The sequence below is a fragment of the Vombatus ursinus genome, unplaced genomic scaffold (assembly GCF_900497805.2).
Source record: "Vombatus ursinus unplaced genomic scaffold, bare-nosed wombat genome assembly UNPS02014770.1, whole genome shotgun sequence".
NCBI classification, from domain to species: Eukaryota; Metazoa; Chordata; class Mammalia; order Diprotodontia; family Vombatidae; genus Vombatus; species Vombatus ursinus.
Window position 1 is genome coordinate 41,042,499 of NW_020954548.1, and position 24,796 is coordinate 41,067,294.

Here is a 24,796-nt window from a genome sequence, read left to right on the forward strand (position 1 = left end):
TCTTTAGATACTTATGAGTTGTGTGACCCTGGGCAAGTCATTTAATCTCTGTTTGCTTATCTGTACAAGTTTCCTTATCTGTAAAATGGGGGCTTGGACATTGATGACCCGACCCCTAAAATCACTTCCAGGTCTAAATCTGTAGAAAATGGATTGAGCCTGGAGGCTACTCTTGGAAGAATGAGAATGGCTGCTCCCAATTATGGTGGTAGTGTTTATTGGTCTTGGGAGTTCAGGTGATGGGGGCATTTCATGTGGCTATCTTGAATGAGGAAGCTGGGTGTGTTATAGAGGGAGATACATTCTTTTTTTTTTTTTTTGGTGAGGCAATTGGGGTTAAGTGATTTGCCCAGGGTCACACAGCTAGTAAGTATCAAGTGTCTGAGGTCGGATTTGAACTCAAGTCTTCCTGACTCCAAGGCTGGAGCTCTATCTGCTGCAACACTTTGCTGCCCCAGGAGATAATCTTGAGTAGTAGGATCTTATTTATTGATTATCTGAGAAACCAAAGTTGGAGTGACCACTTTCTTCTGCCATGCCTTTCTTCTGAGGTTTTTTCGTCTTCCCTCCGCATTTTTCTTTTCCTCTTCCCTCTCCATTGGTCATTTGCCCAGAACTCCTATGTCAGAAATAATCTGCAGAGTTGGTGGAGGTAACAGAGAACTAAAGGAGAATGAGAAACGTGTGGATACTATTGAGAATCATTAGACCTAGTCTTGGCCAGCATTTTAAAAACTTCACTATCTCAGTTAAACTTTATAGCCATCTTGAGAAAATAGCTATCTCTCAGTAGCATGTATCATATTTCTTCTTATCATTTACATCTTATTAATAATTATATTATGTGTAATGTTAATTAATAGCTCTTGTCATTATACTTAATAATAAGTAATTTGATGAATGTTGTGTTCAGTTTTCAATATTGCCTTCAAGAGGCAATTTCTATTTACTGAGAGATTAAAAAAGAGTACTTTGGGGAAAAAAAAAGCCATTAGTCAAGTTGTTGATTCTCATTCCTTTATAAGCACGTTACTTGTAAAAGTAGTCACAAACACTTGAGTGTGATGTTACTCATTTGTCATTACTGGAAGAAAGTATATCTGAGCTATAGTGGAATGAGTGCTAATTTCTAGTCCTGACTCTGGCATTTTATAGTCATGGACAAATAATTTTTCTCCTTCCTTCTCTGTAGGATGGAGATACTTGTACTGCCTACCTCACAGGGTTGTTTGTGAGGAAAGCACTTTTTAACTTTAGAAATGTGAGATATTAAGTTTGGTGGAAGGAGGGTAAGGGTACAGCAGCTGGGTGGCACAATGATTAGAGTACTGGGCCTGGAGTCAGGTAAGACCCAAGTTCAAATCCAGCCTCACACACTTACTAGCTGTGTGACCTTGGCCAAGTCACTTACTCTTGGTTTGCTTTGGTTTCCTCATCTGCAAAATGGGTATAATAATAGCACTTATCTTCTTGTGAAGAACAAATGAGATAATAATTATGAAGTGCTTAGCACAGTTCCTGGCATATAGTAGGTGTGATATAAATGCTAGCTTCTATTATTATTATCATTAACAATAACATTAGGGCAGCTAGGTAGTGCAGTGGATAGAGCACCAGCCCTGAATTCAGGAGGACCTGAGTTCAAATCCAACCTCAGACATATAACACTTACCAGTTGTGTGACCCTGGACAAGTCACTTAACCCCATTGCCTAGCCAAAAATAAAAATAAAACATAAAAAAAACCCAAATTAAGCATTTTAAAAAAACAAAACAAAACAATCATATTAAACTCTATCAATGAATGGGAATCCTCCAGCAAGTACTTATCAGATCTAGTGAGATTAAAATATCCAGCTAGGTGATTGGAGGTGTTGTGTTATTGTGCACTGTTCCATCAAAAGGTAGGGTAATTTCTGTTTTGTTTTTTGCTTCTATTAAATCTAGTGTACATGACTCTTAGGCTGGTCTATTATTCTTTATCTAACGTCTTATACATTGTGTTGTGGCATGATATCTACAGCAAATTTGATTAGTAGACTCCTAATTATATAATATTAAAAAATCTTTCCTGGAGGGAATATAGGATTTCCCCCACAACTCAAAGGTAACAGAATGGAGGCTAAAAAACGGCAAGTGACCAGGATATCCAAGGTTATACTGGTAGTAAGTAGAAGATTTGAAATTTGTAGACAAGGATGAATCTAAGTCTTCTAACTCTAAATTTAGGACTCAGGTTCACTATATTGCTTCCAAACACAGGAAAGCATAAGACAAATTTTTTAATTTAATTTTAAAAATTTTCCTTATAAATGGCAATATTTTTAGTTAACCAATAGTTTAACTAAAAGTGGGGCGAATTTTCCCCAGTTTGCTCCACGTTCTACTCTTGTCCTTTTTAGAAAGCTAAAGAAAATATCTTAGAAAGTAGTAGAGGTGTGTTCCAAATTCCAATCTTATTAATGCCCCAATACATCCTAAACTTCCTTTATCGAATGCAATTCCAGTTCTGTTCACATGAATTGTAATACCTCCCCCTGGTGATTTCAGCCCGAGAGTGGGGTGGACTGGGTGACCTGGGCATACGTGGCCCTTAGGAAAAGGAAATTTATTTCTAACAGGCAATGTGATAACTTTTATGACCTGACTTTCCTCAGCTGTAAAATGGGGCTAGTAATGGTTATACTCCCTACTTCACAGAGTGGTTAACGAGGAAAACACTTTGCAATTCTTATAGCAATCTTTAGCAATCTGAGCTATTATTACTTGTTACTCACTAGTTGGTCAGATTTAAAATCAAATCTTGACTGACTAGCATTACCTAGATATAAAATTTTTTCCCTATTTCATGTTTCTCAGAGCCACACGAATTTTCCTCCCCTTGAGTCATCCCATTCTGGTTTTGTTAGCCATTTTTCTTTTATGTTGTACAGTGCAATTCTTGTCTTTCTTGTCTGAAAAAGGCAGTGTGTATTAAATAACCATTCAGTTATCTAGAGAGCACTAGAGATAATCCTTTCAGCTCTTTGTTTTTGGAACTGTGGTCTTGTACCACATATATCTGAATTTTGGGATTGTAGGATTTTAGAATTTGAAGACACTTTAGAGATCACTCAGTCTAACTTTGTCATTTTTGAGATGAGGAAAAGCCTCAGAGAGTTGTGACTTGACCAGGTCCATACAGGTAAAAGGCAGTACAGCAAGGATTCAGACCTGGGCCCCCTTCCTTCAGAGTCACTGCTATTTTTCTTGTATCATACTACTTGTGTCTGATGGTATGAATACTGTTTCATCCTTCCTAGTAGAAGAGAATTAGGAACAGCGAAGTGGCTGGCTTCCTACACACTACACAGTGTCAAGTTAAAGTAAATAAAGCTTTCATGGTAACTGAACCATTATTTGATTCTTACTCTAGTGTTATCATAAAAACTGGGACAGCTTGGTGGCACAGTGGATAGAGTGCCAGGCTTGGAGTCAAAAAGACTCATCTTACTAGCTGTGTGACCCGGGGCAAATCACTTAAACCTCTTTGCCTCAATTCCTCATCTGTAAAATAAGCTGGAGAAGTAAATGGCAAAGCACTCCATGAAGATTTGAAGTTGAAGGGTCATGAAGAGTTGGACACAACTGAAACAATTGAACAGCAACAAAATCAGAAAAACTGGAAGCAGAAATCAGATTTTGTTGTTTGGTCTGTCTTTGTTTCTATATGCACATATGGATCTTCAGTGTGACCTCATGAATTTTTTCATTTCCAAGGCTATATCCTACTTTATGTTTGATACAAAATTTTGTTTTTTTAAAAGTGATCATAGCATAATTGGTGAGCGGAGTAAAGGTTTGTGTAGTCTTGTTAAACGTAGGACACATCAGAAGTTTAATGTAAACCAGTGGAAATTTATAATGACTTTCCTTTTTTTCCCCCCATAGTACGACAATCTTCTAAGCCAATTTGGCTGCATGCAAGTTTCATCTTCAGCTTCTTCACATTCATTATCTGCTTCAGAGAGTAGCCTGCCTCAAAGGTCAGGCAGCAATATAGACCAATACATTCATGATCTGGACAATAATTCTTTTGAGCTGGACTTACAGTTTTCTGAAGATGAGAAGAGATTATTATTGGAGAAGCAGGCCAGTGGAAACCCATGGTAAGAACTCTTTAAACATCTTAAGATGTAAGTTGTTCGGGTGCTATGGGAAGGATATAGAGATGATTTATTTTCTTTAAAAGGTGACTTCTAACTGACTGGTTGGTTTTTCATGGTTATAAACATAGCCTGATATCTTCCTAGTGTTATTAAATGGTTCCATGAAAATGTGACATAAGGGGGAAAGTTAGTTCATAATAACAATCCTTATGTACTTGCAGTAAGAAGTATAGCAGTGATATGCAGGCATATAGTTCAGGGAAGTAACAGTACAAGGGCACAAAGAGCTTGGAGCCTCACAAACCATCCGAATAATGTTAATGCAGTTAAGTTTCTTAACTTTCTGGTAGGGTTAGGTTATGCCTTCTCATACCAAATCTTACTCTTTGTCTACACTTTGACCTCCAATCCTTTGACCCCTCAGTTCTCTCTCAGGCCATCACCCTTGCACTGGCCATTCTCTCTTACCTTCAGCTTAAGCCCTTAATGAACCACTTCGACTCTACACTGTCCTCTTTAGTCCCTGTCCCCTCATCATATTGTTGATTGTGCTCTGCTAAGCCTTCGCTTTGGATGATTCCCACTGTCCACTGCTTTTCCTTCTACACGGGTGGGGGGAAAATCATTCAACAGTTCTGACTGGATCCGCCACAAATTCATGTTACGTATCCTCACCTGAGTCCTCGCTGCTGCCAGGCAGTGTTTCTACAACTCCCTTGCCAACTCACTATCCCATTCTCCACAATGGCTCTTCCAAACCCTCTCAGCCCTTTTCAAACCTTCCGTGGCTCCCTGTCTCTCCACCCTTTGAGCTGACAGCCTTGCCCTCATATTTTACTGAAAGAGTTGAGGCCATTCACTGTGACCTCCTCTTTGCCTTCTCATCTCATGTCACTCAGATGCCTTTTTCACCTCTGTCTCACGTACAGAAGTAGCCCTCTACCTGCACAAGTGATCCCTTCCAATCCCAACTCCTGCAGCAGATTGCTTCCTTTGTCATCCCCACTCTTTCACTTATCTTCAGTATCTCCTTTTCTACTGACTACTTTTCCACTGCTTGAAAACACACCCATGTCTTCTCCATCCTCAACAAACCTTTATTGATTGTTCCATTCTTACTTTTGTCCCATATCTCTTTTGTCTTTTTTGGCTACACTTCTTGAGAAAACCCTCTATAATAGATACTTTTACTTTCTTTCCTCTGTAGCAGGTGAAAGATGAAATGATTGAGGAAATAAAAGTTTGATCTTTGGAGCATATTGACTTATTAAGCAATGTATGCTCATTGCCTAATGAACTGGGACCAGACCTCCTCACCTTAGACCTGAACCCCAAATGCAGGAGGAGACAGACTTTTATACGTTAAAAACAATTAATCAAAAGGTTAGGGACTTTCCAAGTTGGGAGGGAGAGAGTGAACAGGTGCAATTCCATGAATCAGAAAAGGAGTCCCACTCCCTCAAATGTCTGTAAACAATCAAAGGAACATGGAAACTGTAACTGATTAATATAGGGCCAGTTTTCGGGTCAGACATGTGTTGCTTGAGGTGTACAATTGTGAGAAAACTCACATCAATCTTTGGGTCTGACTGGGTTCCTTCTGATCAGCATAACCAAGGCCCTTAGCTAAGAGTCTCTAAGCAGCAGGTAGAAGTGGTCCAGTTTCCCAGCCATGCAGGGCTAGGTATGAACAATATAATAAGGTTTTCGCCAAATTCCCATCACTGAATAAAGTTTTCTCACAGGACAGAAGTTGGACTAAACCCATAATTGAAAAGAAAGAGAACTGAGCGAGCTCTAGAATTGAGTCACAAGATGGAGTCAATATGGTTCACTCAATTCCCACAATTAATCACTTGCTCTCCTAATCCCCTCAATTTCCTTTTCCTGCTTAAGTCTGTACAATCTGGCTTCTGATCTCATTTTACTGAAATTGTTTTCTTCAAAGTTACCAATGATATCTGAATTGCCAAACGCAGTGTGCCTTTTCTCAATCTTCTTTCTCCTTGACCTCTCCGCAGCCTTTGACAGTGTTGATCATCCTCTTCCCTTTGAACACTCTCTTTTCCCCAGGCTTGCAACCTAAGTATCACTCTTGACTTTTCACTCCCCGCCCCCCCAATTTAATCTGTTGCTAAGACCTGTTGATTTCATCTTTGCAACATCTCTTAAATATACCCCCTTTTCTCCACTGATACTGCTACCACCCTAGTGCAGGCCCTTATCACCTCATACTTGAACTATAGCAGTAGCCTACTAGTGGTTCTGCCTGCCACTGATCTCTCCCCACGTCAGTCCCTCTCCATTCACCTGTCAGTGATTTTCCTAAAGTGCAGACCTGACCATTTAATCCCCCCTCCTCAGTAAACTCTAGTGGCTACCTATCACTTCTAGGATCAAACATAAATATAAAATCCTCTGTTAGGTGTTCAAAGCACTTCATAATCCCTCCCCCCAACCTCCTCTTTTCTAGTCATTACTCCTCATTACCCCAGACCATTCAGTGACATTGGCCTTCATGCTGTTCCTGGAACAAGACACTCATTTCTTAACTCTGGTCATTTTCTCTGGCTGGTTCTCTATGCTGGGAATGCTCTGCTTCCTTACCTCTGCCTCCTAGCTTCCCTGGCTTTTTTCAAGTCTCAACTACCCTGATGCCTTTCTTTCCCAGTCCTTAGTTCTAGTGCCTCCCCTCTGTTATTTCCTATCTGTCCTTTAGATATCTTGTTTGTACATACTTGTTTGCATGTTATCTCCCTTATTAGACTGTGAGCTCCTTAGGGCAGGGACTTTTTTTTTTTTGTGTGTGAGACAATTAGGGTTAAGTGACTTGCCCAGAGTCACACAGCTAGTGTTATGTGTCTAAGGCCAGATTTGAACTCAAGTCTTCCTGACTCCAGGGCCAGCACTCTATCCAGTGAGTCATCTAGATGGACCCAGGCAGGGACTTTCTTTTCCATTTCTTTATATCTCCATTGTTAAGCAAAGGGCCTGGCATGTAGTGGGCTCTAATAAATACCTATTGACTGTCTTACTGACAAGTCCCGAGGATAGAAAGAAAAAGCCAAAATAAAGCTGTCCATGTACTCAAGGAGTTTACATGGAAGAGACAATATATATGTAAATAGATAGGAACAGGATATCTGTCAGTCTATCTGTCTGTCTACAAGCCTACAAGCATTGATTCAGCACTTATTATTTGAAAGGCACTGTGCTAAGCCCTAGAAATACAAATTCAAAAAGAAAAGACAGTTCTTCCTGCCCTCAAGGAGCTAACATTCTAAAGGAAAAAGACAATACATGAAATGAAACTGAATAGGTGGGGGAGGGGGAAGGAGGTACCTATTCCTGGGCTTGGTGCAGAGGAGAAGGAAGTCCAGAAGGTCAAGAGTAGAGAGCAGGGAGGAATCAATGTGTGAATTTGGTTGACCTGATGAAGGGAGAAGCTAAGAAGGAGGAGCTGGATTGGAAGCAGGAGAGCTCCAATTATAGATCATTAGTGTTGCTCACACTCCTTTTACCGCTGTCATCATCTTTGTAAAGATAGAGTCTGAGAGGAAAGAGGAGAAAGTAAAAGTGGACAGTGTAGAGGAAAATAAACAACTAAAAATCATAACCATGCACATGAATGGAATGAACTTATCCATAAAACAGGAGAGCAAAATAAATTATAAAGCATAACTGAACAGTATGTTATTTACAAGAAACACACTTGAAACAAAGATTCACGCAGAGTTAATGTAAGAGGCTGGAGCAGAATTGATTTTGCCTCAGGTAAATCCCCAAAAGTGGAAGTAGAAAACATGATCTTGGGCAAGGCAATGATAAAAATAAGATACGGTTAAAAAGAGTTAAACAGGAAAGCTATGTGATGCTTAATGAAATAATATCAGTACTTAATATATGTTCTGAAAGCATGTCAGTACTTAAAGGAAAAGTTAATTAAATTTTAGGCAAAATAGCAAAATTGTAGTAATTGGGACCCTTCAGTGCAACACTTTCAGACCAAGACAAATCTAACAAAAGGATAAAGAAGAAAAAAATTGAGGATCTAAATAGAAATTTAGAAAAGTTAGATAAGATAGATCTCTGTTGATTATTGAATGGGAATTGAAAGAAATAGAAATATTTCTCAGCCATGTATGGAAACTTTACAAAAACTAATCATGTGTTAGACCAAAAAAACCTCAAATTCACAAAAGCAAAAATATTAAACATATCTTTTACTGACCATTACACAATAAAATTATAAGGGTCTTTGAAAAAAGGATTGAAACTTAAATGGAGATTCAATAATTTAATCCTATGATTTAAAGAACAAATCATAGAAACAATAGATAATTTCATTTCAAAAAAGGATGATGGGTAATAATACGAAAATTTTGGGGGTACAGAGAAGTCAGGGGAAAATACACGTGTTTAAATGTTTTTATCAACAAAAGAGAGGGAACAAATCAATGGCTTATGTATTGAACATAAGTTAATAAACAAAACATTAGAAGGAAGCAAAACCCAAATCCCACAACTAAACACTAAAATGTTTTCCTTCTTAAAATTAAAGAGGATATTAACAAAAATGAAAGAAAAAAATGATTGATTTGATAAATAAGAGTAGGAAATTTTTTTTTTGTTGTGGGGAGAAATAAACAGTCTGAGGGGAAGAGTGAGGAAAACCCAAGTTGTCAGTATCAAAAAATGAAACAGAATTCTCTACAACTGAAGAGAAAATAAGAGAAATTATTAGAAACTAGTTGCCAACACAACTAATAATTTATATGGATGAATATTTACAGAAATATAAAATACTCAGATTAAGAGGGAAAGAAATAGAAAACTTAACCAATTTTAGAGAAAGAAACTGAACAAGCCATAAATTAATTCCCAAACCACAAAACCCCAGAGCCAAATGAATTTACAAGTGCGTTTTATCAAGTAAACATTCAAAGAATCATTAATTACAATATTACATATAAACTATTGACATCCTAACAAATTCCTTTAATGATATAAATGTGTTCTTAAAATTTTTTTTCATCTTAATCAGCCAAGATTCGCCTTCCAAGAAACATTTCTTTCCATCTCTTCCTCAGTATATTCTTCTTCTCTTCTCTTTCCATACTTTTTCTTAAGATCATCAAGACATAATAGAATCACTCTCAAGTCTTACCTAATTGGATTCTCTATTAAGATAGCGATGATGATGAAGAGGAGGAGGAGAAGGATGATGATGAGGATGATGAGGTTAAAAGGGGACACGTATAAATGTAAACAGTTTATCGTTGTTTAGCCCTTTATCATTGTTCATTCATGTTTACCTTTTTATGCTTCTCTTCACATCTGTGTTTCTTTGCAACTCAGATCTTTTTATCAGGAATGCCTAGATGTCCTTGGTTTTATTTATTAAAGGGCCTTTTCCCTTCTGTGTAATCATAATTAGTTTGCTAGATAAGTTATTCCTGATTGTAAGCCCATATACTTTGCTTTTTGGAATAGTGTATACCGAGTTCTCTGCTGCTGTATAGTGGCAGCTCTAAGTTGTGTGTGATCCTGTGACTCCTTGGTACTTGAATTCTTTTTTTCTGTCTGCTTGCAGTATTTTTCCTTTCACCTGGAAGCTTTAGATTTTGGCTATGATGTTCTTTAGAGTTTTAATTTTGGAGTTTCTTTTAGGAGGTGCCTAATGGATTCTTTCTATTTCCATTTTGTCCTCTGGTTCTATGAAATTTGAGTTTCTTTTAAGATTTCTTGAAATAGGATGTTTAGGCTTTTTTTTTGTTTTTTGTTTTTTTTTTTGTTTTGGGTTATGGCATTCAGATAGTTCAATGATTCTTAAATTTTTTCTTGTCTTTCTCTTTTCCAGTTCAGTTGTTTTTGCTGTGAGATAAATGCTTTACATTTTCTTCCATTTTTTTCCAGCCTTTTGCCTTTGTTTTAATATTTTTTGTTGCCTCATGGAGTCCTTGGCTTCTGTTTGGTTGATTCTAGTTTTCAGGGAGTTTGCTGCTCAGGCAGGGTTTTGTATTTCTTGTGCCAAGCTATTAATTCCCTTTCTAATTCTTTCTTCAATAGCTCTTACTTCTTTTACAATTTTTTCCTCAATTTCCTCATTCTAGGAAGTCTAGTTGAGTTTATGCCCAGCTGTGTTTTTCTCTGAGACTTTGCTTGAAGATGTTTTGGAGTCATTCTCTCCAGCTTTGTTTGTGTCTTGAGAGCCCCTGCCACCATAATAGCTAATTATAGTGGGGTTTTTTTTGGGGGGGGGGGTTTGTTTGTTTTTGCCTGTTCTTCTTGGTTTGGTGGGGCAGCTAGGTGGCACAGTGGATAGAGAACTGGGCTTGCAATCTGGAAGATTGAGCTGAAGAAGAAAACGGTAAACCACTCCAGTATCTGTGCCAGGAAAACCCCAATTGGGGTCACGGAGAGTTGGACACAACAGAACATTCTTCCTGGGACTTGATGTTATGACTCGGTTCTCTGGCACTTCTGGAAGTAAGGTTTAGGCTGGTCCTGTTGCTGATGTCTTGGGATATTGAGTATTATATTATTCAAGATCTTAGAAATAGTCTGGGCATTTGCAAGCTTTCACTACTCACAAAGTAGTCTGAGCTCTGCAAGTTCCTGACCTGGTTTTGGGTCTGTTCAAGATTGCTGCTAGATTCTGCACCGTTAGCCAGTTGGAAAGCTCTTTTGGCCCTAAGTGACAAAATCATAAATTGCTCTGTGATCTAGGTTTCTTGCCTTGGTTATTCCTTTGCAGGCTGGGCTAGATACTGAGAGTGAGATCCTGCTTTGTACCTGAGATCTGAGCCACACCACTGCTGCTGGCTTCTCAACTTCTCTTTTCTTAGTACACTACCTAAGTTTTCTCTAAACTTCTAACTCCACCCTGTATTTGCAACCTGTGACTGGGAAGTGTGTGACAAAGCTGCTAGTTGGCACCTGTCCCCTCACAATGTCCTAGTTTGGGTTTGGGGGGTGCCCCAGTATGGGTCTGGAACCACCTTTGTTTGCTTATAGCCTCTCTCTGTTTGCTAGTGTTCTGTGTGCTTTGTGCTCTTGCTCCAACCCTGTCTCCTGATCTCTCTGTCTATCTATGCCAACCTAAGTTGGACAAAGGATTCACTGTGACTTTTTCTGGATTCTTATATCAGAATTTCGTATGGTGTGTTTTATAGATCTTTTGGAGAAGTTGTGGATGGGAGCTCAGCTATATCCTAAATAAGTTCTTTATGCCTAAACTAGGAAGAGACAAAACAGAGAAAGAAAACTATCTTCAATGCTAATGCAAAAATATTAAAAATATTAGACATATTAAACAACCTATTAAAGTTACACACTAAGACCATGTTGGCTTTTTTACCAGGAATATTGGGTTGGTTCACTATTAGGAAAACTATTAACATAGGAGATCATATTGATAACTCAAGTAATAGAATTCACATGATTATATCAGAATATGCCGAAAAAGCTCTTGACAAAATACAGCACTTAATGTTAAAGCATTTAGCATTAAAATACTAAAGTGCATAAGAATAATGGGGCTTTTTCTTAATATGGTAAATATCTATAGAAAACCAAGAGCCTGCATATGTAATGGGAGATGTGCCAGATGTCTTTAGGATTAGAACAAGGGTGTTTATTATCATCAATATTTTTTGATATAACACTAGAAATACTAATGGAAGGAACAAACATGGGCAATACGTAAACAGTTATCACTTTTTTGCAAATGATGTAATGGTGTAGTTGGATTTGAGTTTCAACTAAAAATTGATTGAAGTAGTATTAGCAAAGTTGGGGACAGCTAGGTGGAGCAGTGGATAGAGCACTAGCCCAAGAGTCAGGAGGACTTGAATTCAAATCTGGTCTCACACACTTACTAGCTGTGTGACCCTGGGGCACTTAAAACCCCAGTTGCCTCCAAAAAAGAAAATGATAACATAAGCTTGCTAAGCAATGTGCCTGGCACATAATAAGAGCTTAATAAATACTTGTTGCCTATTGACTAAAATCATGTGGTAGGTAGGTGGTGCAGTGGATAGAGCACTGGCCGTGGAGTCAGGAGGACCTGAGTTCCAATCTGGCCTCAGACACATAACACTCACTAGCTGTGTGACCCTGGGCAAGTCACTTAACCCCAATTGCCTCCCCCCCCCCAAAAAAGCAAAGTTGCAGGGTATAAAATACATCAACGTAAATGATCAGTTTTCCAGAACTTTACAAATAAAATCCAGCAGGACTAAACAGAGGAGTTACAGTCAAATTGGCCATATATATATAGAATATTTATAGAATATATATAGAATATTTAAGAGTCCATGTACACATAAGAAACTTTAGATCACTACAACAGCAGAAAACTATTTGTAGAACTGTTGACTTAAATAATTGGCAAGATCTTAATTATTCATGATTGGGCCTTGCCGAAGTAGCAAAAGTGACAAAGCTCCTTGAATTAATGTGCTTACTCAGGGACATTCCAATCATAATACCAAAGGGTTGTTCTCTAAAGAGCTGGAAAAAATAATAATGATATTTGTCTGGAGAGATAAAATTGGATCTCAAGGGGAAATAAAGAGAAAAAGTGAGAATGAAGGGGAATTAACATCAGATTTCAAACTTTACTACAAAATGCAGTAATCAATAAAACTATCTGGTACTGGTTAAAAATTATAATCAGTGCAATAGATTCATTGATCATCACACGAAAGCAGATGAACATTTTAGTATAATTTGTGGATTAATTTTGTTTTAATGTGCTTATTTTTTACAACTTTTTTTTTATTTGGGTGGATTTGGGAAGAAGAAGGGGGGGGACTAGCATCAGTGATACAAATAAGAGAAAGAAAGAAAATAAGGTAGTTTTTACATTAAAAAATGTACAGAAGAAAACAGGAGGTTCAAAAGGACACAATGGCAAACAACACTGGTTTGAACTTGAACTAAGTTGTTAAATTTCTTATTCTTTTAAAAAATGAAACCCTAAGATAATATAGATTTGTTACTTAATGTTCAGCCCTTTTCTGTTCATTGTTTATGGAAATGCCAATGTTTTTCAAGATTAGAATGACCCAAAAATATCCAATTAAAAATAAAAGAAATTTATAATAGTAGTACAAATGAGAGAAGAGAGCTTGAACTAGGGTGGTAGCTGTGTGAGTTGTGCAGTGGATAGAGGCTTGGGCCTAGAGTTAGGAATACTCATCTTCCTGAGCTCAAATCTCGGACACTTACTAACTAACTGAGTGACCCTGGGCATGTCGCTTAACCCTGTTTGTCTCAGTTTCCTCATCTGTAAAATGGAGAAAGAAATGGGGAACCACTGCATTATCTTTGCCAAGAAAATCCCAAATGGGTTCATGAAGAGTTGGACATGACTGAAATGATAGAATAACAACATACGAGAGATCTTGTGGAGGTAGAAATAACAGGTATTGTCAGCTGTTTGGACAGATGAGGTGAGGGAGAGTAAGTGAAGGAAGATAGCCAGTTTTCCAACCTGGCTGATTGTGCAGATGATGGTGCCCTTGATAATAACAGGAAACTTTGTTTTCTTTTTTCCCCCTGGGGGTGATCTTCAGATTTTTGATTGGTGATTTGTTTTCTAAATCCAGAAGTTCTGGGCAGTTTTCTTGGCATTGTTTTCTGTATTTTCATGTTCAGATTTTTTGATTTATTATGTTCTTCTGGAAGACTTACCCTTAAGTTGTCTCAGTGCATTCTGTCTTTGAGACTAGCACCTTTTGCTTATATGAATGAATGAATAAAGCATTTATTGTGCACTCGGTATGTGCAGAGCGCTGTGTTAAGCCTTGGGGACACAAATAAAAAAGTAAGACAGTCTTTGCTCTCAAGGAGCTCATAGTCTATGAGGGAGACAACACATGTGGAATATTTCAGATGGAAGTCAGATGATAAGGTCCCATGATACTTAGGGTGCAGTAGTAAAGCAGAGGGTAATGCTTCTTTATTAATGTCATTTCCTCTGATACAGGGCCACGGACTTCGGTGACAAGAACTTTCTTTTCTGGGTCTTCAGTAACTGTGGCTGCAGTTCCTGTAGGAGCATTTTCTAGGCTGCGTGTTGAGAAAAATTAATATTATGCTGTGTTGTTTAATAATCAGTATTACTTTGTGATCCCTCTTTTTCCTTATCTTTGTCAGACCCCACTTCTGAAGGGCAGATAGTTTCTGATGGGTGTGATGGAGCATTGTGATCACTTCCCAGCCCCCAAGGCATCTGCTCCTTAACTAGCTTGGGCTGGGACCCTCCCAAGTGGGATACCCCTTCCTTGCCTGCCTTCTGTTTACACTATAAACAGAAGCCAGCTTGAGCTAGGCCATCCTCAGGGGACATGTTCTTTGTCCTTGCTTTTCCTTAATCAAAGTTGGAGGTGACTTGGTCCAGAGCGTGGGAGACCAAGCTGGGGAGATCCTGATTGGAGTAGTTTTGTTCTTCTAGCCAAGATTGTTCTGACAGTTGGGTTTTATAAAGCATCTAGAATTCCTTAAGTGTCAGAGAGGGGCATAATCGGGCACATCTGAAGGACAGTCCCCTTTCCTTGTTTTTCAGTTGTTTTCATTTGGACTCTCTGTGACCGCATTTGGGGTTTTCTTGGCAGAGTTACTAGAGTGGTTTGCCCGTCTCCAGTTCATTTTACAGATGAGGAAACTGAGGCAAACAGGAATAAGTGACTTGCCCGGAGTTCATATAGTTATTGTCTGAGGCCAGATTTGAGCTCAGGAAGATGTCTTCCTTATTCCAAGCTCAGTGCGCTATCCACTGGGCTACCTAGCTGTAGACTAATTCTTTTACCTGAGGATTATCCCCCTCCCCCCACAAAGATGAATGAAGTAGGGAATAGAGAGAAGCTGAGAACTATCAACTCACCTCCTCATTAAAATGTCCACCAGTGGGGATTGCCTTGCCTTTTCCAGGGGAGGTACAAATTTTGTACTGTCAGGCCAATCAAAAGGAATCCACACCTAGATTTAAAAAACCCTGTTGGCCCTTACTCCAGGTCTTTTGGCACAAATGGAGGCAAGCCAGAGACCCCTTTATTAATAAGTTTGGCACCCTATTAATAAACATCTTGCTTGGAGAATTGCCCCAGTTTATCCTTTTGTTTGTTAAATTCCACTCTACACGATGGCTGACTACTGGGCTGGACACAAGGATGTTCCCAAGGTTCTGGGCCCTGAGCTACCTCCGTGAGAGTCTGAGGGAAGATGGTGGTCAAGGTGATGGTGGTAGTTTGACCATCTTGACCCATGCTACCTCCTGTTTCTCTCTCATCGTTCCTTACTGCTTCAGTTAGACTGACTTGGCTGCTCTGTGGGTGGCAGTTGGCTGGGATGTCTGGCTCCTTCTCCACAGGAGTTGCTTCCCTGGATGTCGGCTAGTAGAGCTGGGCTGGAAGCAGGGCTAGTGATCTATGGGTGCTGCCACTCTCAGGGTTCTTGTGCTTATCTGTCTGTTGGTTGCAACAGTCAATAGTTGCTGATGCTGGTCTTGTTAGGAAGGCAAACTTCTTCTCCACATGATTTCTCCTCACAATGATGGTTGTTGGTGCTAGGCTGGAAGCAAGTCTGGTGGGGTTTTTTTGGTTTGTTTTTGTTTTGTTTTGTTTTTGAGGAGCATTTCTACTCACAAAGCTCTTGGGTTCAGAGTTCTGGATTGTCTTTATCAGGGACTGAGGGGAGATGATGGTGGGTGGTGGTGGTGGTGGTGGTTGTTTGACTTGCCAGGTACATACTGCCTCCTGACTTCCTCGGGGAACCTTGCTAATTCATCTGGGCTACCTCACTTTCTCTGTGCATGGCAATTGTTTGGTCTTGCTGACTCCCTCCATATAGGGATTACTTCCCTGGATGATGGCTGTGAGGGCTAGACTAGAAGCTGAAATAATGAGTTGAGGGGTTGTTGCAACATTTTTCTTTTCTGCTAATCATTTCTGCCCTACAGACCATAGATTCTTATTTTTGTCCTTTCTACCTTCTCTTAAGTTTTTCATTTCTCTCTTGAACCATTCTAGAAATCTTTTTTGTTTCATGCTGTCACAGTATTCTGTGTTTCATTAGGCATTGGCTTGGTTTCCTTTGTCTTGTAATATTTATTGTAATCTCCTAGATGTTTTAATATTCATTCTTGCTTCTCATTTTTGTATACTCTGTTGACTTATCTTCTCATGCTCTTAAGTTTTTACTAAATTATGTTCCTCTTAATACTTTTTGTAGTTTTAGCATTTTCGCCTTCTATTTCCCTGACTCACTTTCTGGATCCTGATGGTATGTATACCCCGAGCTGGATTGTAGTGCTGTCTTAGCCTCTTTCCATTTAGGGAATTTGCTTGTCACCAAGCCTCAGTCTGTCCCAAATAACTTCTTGGGGGATGTGACTGGCCTCAGATAGATTTCATTTTCTTTTCTTTCAGGCCTGGTGCAGTCATACAGGCTGGTTTCCTGCCCCAGTTCTTCCAGTTTCTTAACTCTCTGACTGGGTTGAATCAAATGCTTTTTGCAGAATTGGGATAGGCCTTGATATATGTTCCAGGCAGTCTCTGTCGCTTTAGGGTTTCCTAATCTGGGGGCTCCCTTGGGAAGAAGGAAACCCAGGAGGTGGGATGCACTGGCAAAGTTTCTGCAGTAAGATGGAAATCTCTGAATAGGCCAAAACACAAATCTGTTTGACTGTTTTTGTGACCTGTTGAAGTATAGAGGTTGGTAGGGGATGGATGCTGAGTCAGAAGAAAGCAGTTATCATCATCTGTTGTAATTCTGAGCTTCTTACTTTCTTGTCCTATGGATAGAGCTGTACCCCTGGCATATAATAATCCCCCTTCCTCTCCTCCTTCCCCTTCCTCCCTTCATCCTCTCTCCTTTTCTCTCTCCCTCCCCTCTCTCCTTTTCTCTCTCCCTCCCCTCCCCCCCATTGGAGAAAATATGTAGTTCTTCATCACATGACCTGGCAATAATAGAGAACTTTGGAAGAGGGATGGGTTTTGAGGGGAGAACTATGAGTGCTCTTGCGGTTGTATGGAGTTTGAGATATCTGTTTGGAACCCTACTTTCATAGGGAATGGATTTAAGAGGGAACTATATCTATCTATCTATCTAGAAGGGTATAAAAGTCTTCTAAATTCAAAAAGAAATAAAAGGCTAAGGGAAGGGGAGGGGAGAGGATAAGGGAGGGATTCTTTGAGGGGAGGATGAAGGAATGGATAAGGGGGAGTAATAGAAGGGTGTTTAGATTTACAGGAATGAAAGGATAAGGGAGGGATTCTTGGAGGGGGCAGTGTAGGTTGAGTAATAGGAGGACAAGGTAGCACGTAGAAGTAAAGTAGAGGAGTCAGGAGGGATAGAAAATAAGAGATAGACACAAACATAAAATAAAAATCATCAGAATTTATTGGGAAAAAAAAGCAGAGGTAGTAATCATGATATCAGACAAAATTAAAGCTAAAATAGATTTAATCATAAGAGGAAATAGGAAAACTACATTGTATGTCAGCCATATTAATATTGTTTTAGACTATCTAAAATAATTAGACAGTATAAGGTTGGAATATTGCTGTGGTGCAGGAAGTGATGAGTTGATGGACCTAGAAAAATGTGGAAAGACTCTGACTTAGGAAAGGAAGAGGTTATCCACCCTGAGAGAGAACGAGGACAAATAAGTATAGTATGGTTTTATATACATGCATATGAATGTATATGTCTATATCTGAGTATGATTATAGATATCTAAGTATATGTATGTATACATATATGTGTATATGCATATACATATCTGTGTGTATATGTGCATGCACGTGTATTGTGTGTATGTGTATATGTACATACATATTCATACACATATATGTGCTTAGTTGTATCTTCTTTGGGGAGGGGAGGGGAGGTAGAGGAAAAAAGAACAAAGTAAAAAGTGCACAGCAGAGAACAAAAGAAAACTTATAAGGAAGCAAAGAAAAGATGGACAGCTCTGAACACAATGCATAGTATTTATTATGTAGGTTTTCTTGAAATGGAAATTTATTGCTGTATATTTTGAATCCTCTCTTATGTTCTGCTGTGCACATAGCAATGCTTTTTTTTCTTATTTTGTATTTAAGTTTATAATATGTTTCTTTTTCTTTTCTTGTGTATTTAAGTTTAAAATGAATTAATTAAAAATGTTAAATGAAAGTGATTCCTTTGTCTAGAAAAGGAGTCCTGCCCTTCTTGGTTGTGATATTATTATTTTCTACTTCACTAACAATATCCTGATAGCTTTCCCTAACTCTTCTTAATTCTAGTGCTTTCCTTCTTTTAATTATATCCTATTTATCATGAATGTAGCTGGCGTTTGCATGTTATTAAGACCTTAGCATTGGTTGACCTCATTGTCTTTTTAGGCAGCCTTTTTCTGCTTTTGGACAGAAATCTTGTCTTCCTTAAACTTCTGTCTTGTGGTTCTAATTTTGCTTTTTGAGGCCAGTCTGTTCCTATAATGTCTATGAAGCATATCCAAAGGAGGGCAATCATGGTGGTTATGGGCCTAAGCCATGTAGTATTGAAGAGGTAGATAATGTTCGGAGTCAGGTTGTCTGGAAAGAATTTAGGGGGCAGAGTCAAGAAAGCTTTATAGTCACAAAGTGGTGGGCTAGTCCTGGGGGAAGACTAGCAGCCTGGGATGAGTTTTATACCAAGTTTTGGGCACTCAGCAAGGGATGGGGGGCATGCTCCTATGTGGGCAGTTAACCACAAAGAGGGATGTCAGGAAAGGGGAAGCAGGTGGCTAAGGGAAAGCAGGAAAGGAGATGCAGGTGTATTGAGTACGTTACAAAACAGTTCGGGTATGTGGTCACAAAGCAGGGAACTTAACTTGCAACATTCAAGGATATGGGCACAAACATTAGGGGTAAGTCACAGAAAATAACAGAAAATAACAAGGTTTTCTTGTCAACAGATAGGGCCCCCTATAACTGGGCAGATATAGATTTAGCAAGGCTCTCATTGTTGCTGGGCAGAAGTCAGCCACATCAGTGTAAGTGGTTCATTTAACCTGAAGAAGAAAAGACTCAGGGGAAATGAGAAATAACTACTTTCAAATATCTGGTTCCTGACATGGAAATGATAGTAACCTTGCTAGTTATTAGTACTCTTATGACTGTCATTATTTGGACAGTTTGAACAAAAACCTTGGGGGGCAGCTAAGTGGCTCAGTGGATAGAGCAGTCTGCCCTGGAGAGTCAGGAGGATCTGAGTTCAAATCCGGCCTCGCACCAAACACTTGACACTTACTAGCTGTGTGACCCTGAGCAAGTCACTTAATCCCAATTGCCTAAAAAAAAAAGAAAAAAAGAAAGAAAGAAAAGCTTGGGCTGAGCTGTATATGATGGGGTGATTCTAACAAAAATAAAACTGTATAGTGAGAGATAAAACGGTGTAATTATACAAATGAGGCATGAAAGGAAGAATTGATACAGAAGAATCAAGCCAGAGGGAAAGTAGGTAGTGCTGGAACCTTACTGTCATTGGAAATGGGTTAAAGATGGAACAACATATATATCTAGAAGGGTATAAAAGTCTTCTAAATTTAGAAAGGATTAAGAAGGTAAGGGAATAGGATAAGGGAGGGACTTTTAGAAGGGTTTGTAGATTAAGACTTTGGAGGGGAAGGGGAAAAGGGAGAAACTCAGAAAGATAGGTAGATTAAGGTAGAAGGTAGGGGGAGAGGATAAGGGAGAGACTCTTAGAGGGATGGGTAGAGTAAGGAATAAGAGGGTAAAGTAGTGGGTAGAAATAAATTAGAAGAGTGAGGAGGGATAGAGTAAATAGGGTGAGAAGGATAATGAGGAAAAATAAGGAGGGAAATATACAACAATTAATTATAGCTTAGAATGTGAAGGGGATGAATTTACCCATAAAATGGAAAGGGATAGAATGGATTAAAAATCTGAATTCAACAATATGTTGCTCTCAGGAAGCACAGTTAAGAATGAGAGATACACAGAGATAAAATAAAGGGCTGGAGTAGGATTTATTATTATGTAAAATAAGCACAGGTAGTAATTATGATCTCAGACAAAGTTGAAGCTAAAATAGATTTAATTAAAGAGAAATTATTTAATATTTAATATTTATATATATTTATTATTAATATTATTTAATATTGTTTTAGACCATTTAAAATAACTAGACAGTATAAAATACCTGGGAGTATACCTGCCAAAACAGATACAGGGTCTTCATGAACATAAACATAAAATACTTTTTATACGGAAAAAATCAGATTTTAAAAAATGGAATGATATTTATTGTTCATGGGTAAGTAAAGCCAATATAATAAAAAATGGCAATTTTACCTAATGTATTTATTCATTGCCATCCTAATGAAATTACTAAAAAATTATTTTACTAGGTTAGAAAAACATAATAACAAAATTCACTTGGAAGAACAAAAGGTGAAGAATTTCAAAGAAACTAAGGAAAAAAATATAAAGGAAAGGGATTCAACAGTACCAGACTTTAAACTATATTATAAGGTGAGAGTATTGTTGAAGCATAAAATGGATAATTTCAATTATTTTAAATAAAAAATTTCTTATATAAATAAAACCAATGTAGTCAAGAATAGAAGGAAAGCAGAAAATTGGGAAAAAATCTTTCCTAGACAGTTTCTCAAATAGGGTATGATTGTATTGGAATCCTGCTGTGATAGAAGAAATGATGAGCTTGTTGATTTAGAAAAACATGGAAAGACTTGGACCTGTGAAGGAAGATGCTGTCTATCTCCAGAGAAACAAATGACAAATAGAAATATGCATAGTATGGTCTTAAATATATTTGTATATGTGTATGTCTGTATTTGTATATATGTGTGTGTTTATAGATATCTATGTATATATTTTATATATATTCAAGTTTAATTTTAGCCTTCTCTGGGGATGAGGGAGAGAGAAAAAAAATAAAGTAAAAGTACACAGCAGAGAACAAAAGAAAACCTTGAAGGAAGCAAAGAAAAGCTGGGTAGCTTTGAAAATAATGTATATTTATTACATAGGTTTGTTTTCTTGAAATGGAAATTTATTATTTTGAGTCCTCTCTTATGTTCTACTGTGTACATGAAAATGTTGTTTTTCTTTTCTCATTTTGTATTTAAGTTTAAAATGAATAAAAAATTTATACCAAAAAAAATTTACCAAGGAGGAAAGGTAGGATGCCATTGACTGAAAATCGTGTATAGGAAGGTAGTTTAGGACAGATGAGAAACTCTCAAGAATAAAATTTGAAGGTACAAAGAGAAACAATTCTGATGAAGAGGAAATGGCCATCAGTTTAAAGAACCTAATGTAGATGCTTAGGAAGTAAAGGCATATAATGAGAGAGGAATATATAATAGCACGGAATACACTTGTAAGAAGAGTTTGGTGGGGCAGCTAGGTGGCACAGTGGATAGAGCACCAGTCCTGAAGTCAGGAGGACCTGAGTTCAAATATGGCCTCAGACCAAACACTTGCCACTTACTAGCTGTGTGACCCTGGGCAAGTCACTTAACCCCAGTTGCCTTAAAAAAAAAATAGTGTTTGGTGTGCTAAAGCTCAAAATAAGTTGATATTGACTTGGAAGGCTTTGGATAAGAAAAAGAAAAAAATATTTAAGGCATATTGAGGAAGAGGAATAAAGAAGAGATAAGATCATGACTTGGTTTGGTTAGGAATATGATAATCAGTGACTGAAGGTAGAGCTTCTCATCTCTTTTATTTTCTCTGCCAATTAGAATGGTATTTGAAAGGACAGAACGTAACAGGTTAATTGGAAACTGAAGTCCAAGATATTTCCAGAGATAATGGGAGTCATATGACTACTCTTGGTTCTCTGCCTGTGTATCTGACTAATCTTTAGGCTCCCTGGCAGGAACTTCATCAATATCATGCCCACTAACTCTAGATGTTCCTCAAGAAGAGTCTTTCCTGGGGCCCACTTCTCTCTTTGCTTAGTTAGGTCTTGAGGCCTTGATTAGCTACCTCCTTGGGTAATGGAAGAACTAATAGTTTTTCTGAGTTCGGTGATCTTGGAAAGGTCATGGAGAATAGGAGATACATTGTAGTATATGAAAAAGATAAACTAATGTCCCAATTATTGAAAAAGGGGGAAGAGTGAATTCTTTTAGGAGGCATGACCTCATTGCCTCCTAAAATTCTAGAACATATTTTGTTCTATACAATATCTAGTCTGTGAAGAGGATAGATAGGGATAGATATTTAACATCTAAAAAAAGGAAACAGGAAACATTGGGTTATAGATTAGAGTTGGAAGGGACCTAATAAGATTGTTCTAACTGCTCTAATCTTGTAGGTGAGGAAACTGAGTCTCCAAAGAGGTTAAGTGACTTACACAAAGTTATGTAGGTAATAATTGGCAGAAAAAGAGTAGCATGGATTAATCAAGAACAGGTCATGCCAAAATAATTCTTATAAAAAAAATTTTAATTGATTCATTTTGTCTTTATGTTAGTTATTTCAAAGCTTCACTCCTAATTGACCCTTCATTGTGATAAAGAACAACTAAGCAAAAATATTATACATTTAATGGTGTATACAATATTCTTTCCTCCTAGTCTTCCATCTCCAGTTCTTTTTGTTTGTTTCATTTTTTATTAATTAATTTATTTTTGTTTATCAACAATCACTTCTATATGCTTTTGAGTTTAAAATTTTTCTCCCTCTTCCTCCACACCACCTTCCCCAAGACAGCACACAATCTGATATAGGCTATACATATACATTCCTATTGAACATATTTTCACATTGGTGATGTTGTAAGTAAGAATTAGAACCAATAGGAGGAACCACCAGAAAGAGGAAACAAAACTCAACAGAAGAAAAAAAAATAGCAAATAGTATGCTTCGATCTGCATTCAAACTCCATAGTTCTTTTTTTGCTTTGATCTGCATTCAAACTCCATAGTTCTTTGTTCTTTTTGTTTCTTAAGGAAGGAATTTATACCTTTTAAAAATAGTATTGTATTAGCTGATATATCAGAGGAATGATCTAAATTGTTTACTTGAATTTTAGCAAAACATTTGACAAATTCTATTTGTACATGATTTTGTATACAAACTAGAAAGATGTAGGCAAGAATCAGACATCAGCACACTATGCTCCATGGACCACATCTGGGCCGCTGCTTGTTTTGTTTTGCCTTGTGAATTAAGATTGGTACTTTCAGGTTGTACAGAAACAGACAGTGGGTACAATTGTGCCTCACGGTCTGTAGTCTGCCTATTAATAATAGGTAATTTGGAACTGTTTGAATGACTAAACCCAAAGAGTAGTTTTTAATGATTGGAAAGGTGTCTCCAGTGTAGTATCCCAAACATTAGTGCTTGACCCTTTACTTTTTATCTTTTTAATGATCTTTTTATCAATGATTTGGCTAAAGACAAAAATGGCATACATAGCAAATTTGAAAGGAGTTAGGATCCAAAAATATCTTGACAGGTTAGAACATTGGGCCAAATTTAAATTTCATTTAATAGACAGAAAGTTAAGTCTTACATTTGTCAGTTTCATAAGTATGAGAAAGTGTGGGGTATGACTTGACAGCAGTTTTTCTGAATTTTTCCAGTTTTACTCAACTGGAAACTCAACATGAGAAAAATAATATGACTGATATCATTAGTTTGCAGCAAAAGAGGAAAGTATGTGATTGCTGCACTGAACTGGCCTTGGTGAGACCAAATCTAGAGCCTTGTATACAGCTCTGGGCACCACATTCCAAGAAGGATAGTTGGCAAGATTATTTACATATACAAACGTATGTATGTACATATGTACTACATACACATACACACACACACACACACACACACACACACACTTCAGTTAACAAGCATGTCTTTTGTCTCCTAGACACACCTTCCATGGGCGGGGAGTGGGGGGAGAGGAAGGAGAATATAAAGGTGAGGAGGAAGAAAAAGAAAACCCTTATAACAAATCTCTATGTTTAAGCAAAACAGATTCCTACAATGGCCATGTAAAAAAACGCATGCTTCATTTCTGCCTCTTTAATTCATAACTTCTCTGTCAAGAGGTTGGGTAGCATGCTTCATCATTGGTTCCTGGTATCATGGTATGATCATTGCATTGATCATAGCTCTTAGGTTTTTCAAAATTTTGTCTTTATAATGATGTTATTGTATAAATTGTTCTCTTGATTTTGCTCACTTCATTTGGTTTTGGATAGTCTCAAATCAGTGGTTTGAAAAAGGACTTTATTCCCCCCTTTTGATACAACCGAGAGCTTCCTGATATTTGTCACATATACTGATGAATACCCATTTCTGTTGATATATTTGGGAACAATTCTGCTGAGTATCAGCAGAAGGAATCCAATCAATCTCTAGGCATATAAGGCCTTGGTCAGAATCTAAAGGATACTGGGACACATACAAGTGGTACTTTCTTTGCTACTTCCAATTTCAAGTAGGAACTCAAGAAGAAAAAGAAGAATACTAAAATTGGTTACAATGATGATGTTGGAGAACTGGATTTAGTTCTCTGGATCATGGCTGACGACATCAGGATGTTGAGTTTTTGGAAAGGAATGAAGTTCCTCTTGCCACAAACCTATGTTAGAAAAATCTACTTTCTTCCCCCTTTGCA

At 37.9% G+C, this 24,796-nt stretch overlaps 1 protein-coding gene across 2 annotated transcripts in view; it reads left to right on the forward strand.

Moving 5' to 3' along the window:
• Positions 1-24,796, forward strand: part of LOC114043698 (3-phosphoinositide-dependent protein kinase 1) — a 92,720-nt gene that overhangs the window by 57,290 nt on the left and 10,634 nt on the right. For both annotated transcript variants that reach the window (XM_027862787.1, XM_027862788.1), the window contains one exon: positions 3,930-4,147. In XM_027862787.1, the coding sequence (XP_027718588.1) occupies positions 3,930-4,147 (218 nt within the window). The remainder of the gene's footprint in view (positions 1-3,929; positions 4,148-24,796) is intronic.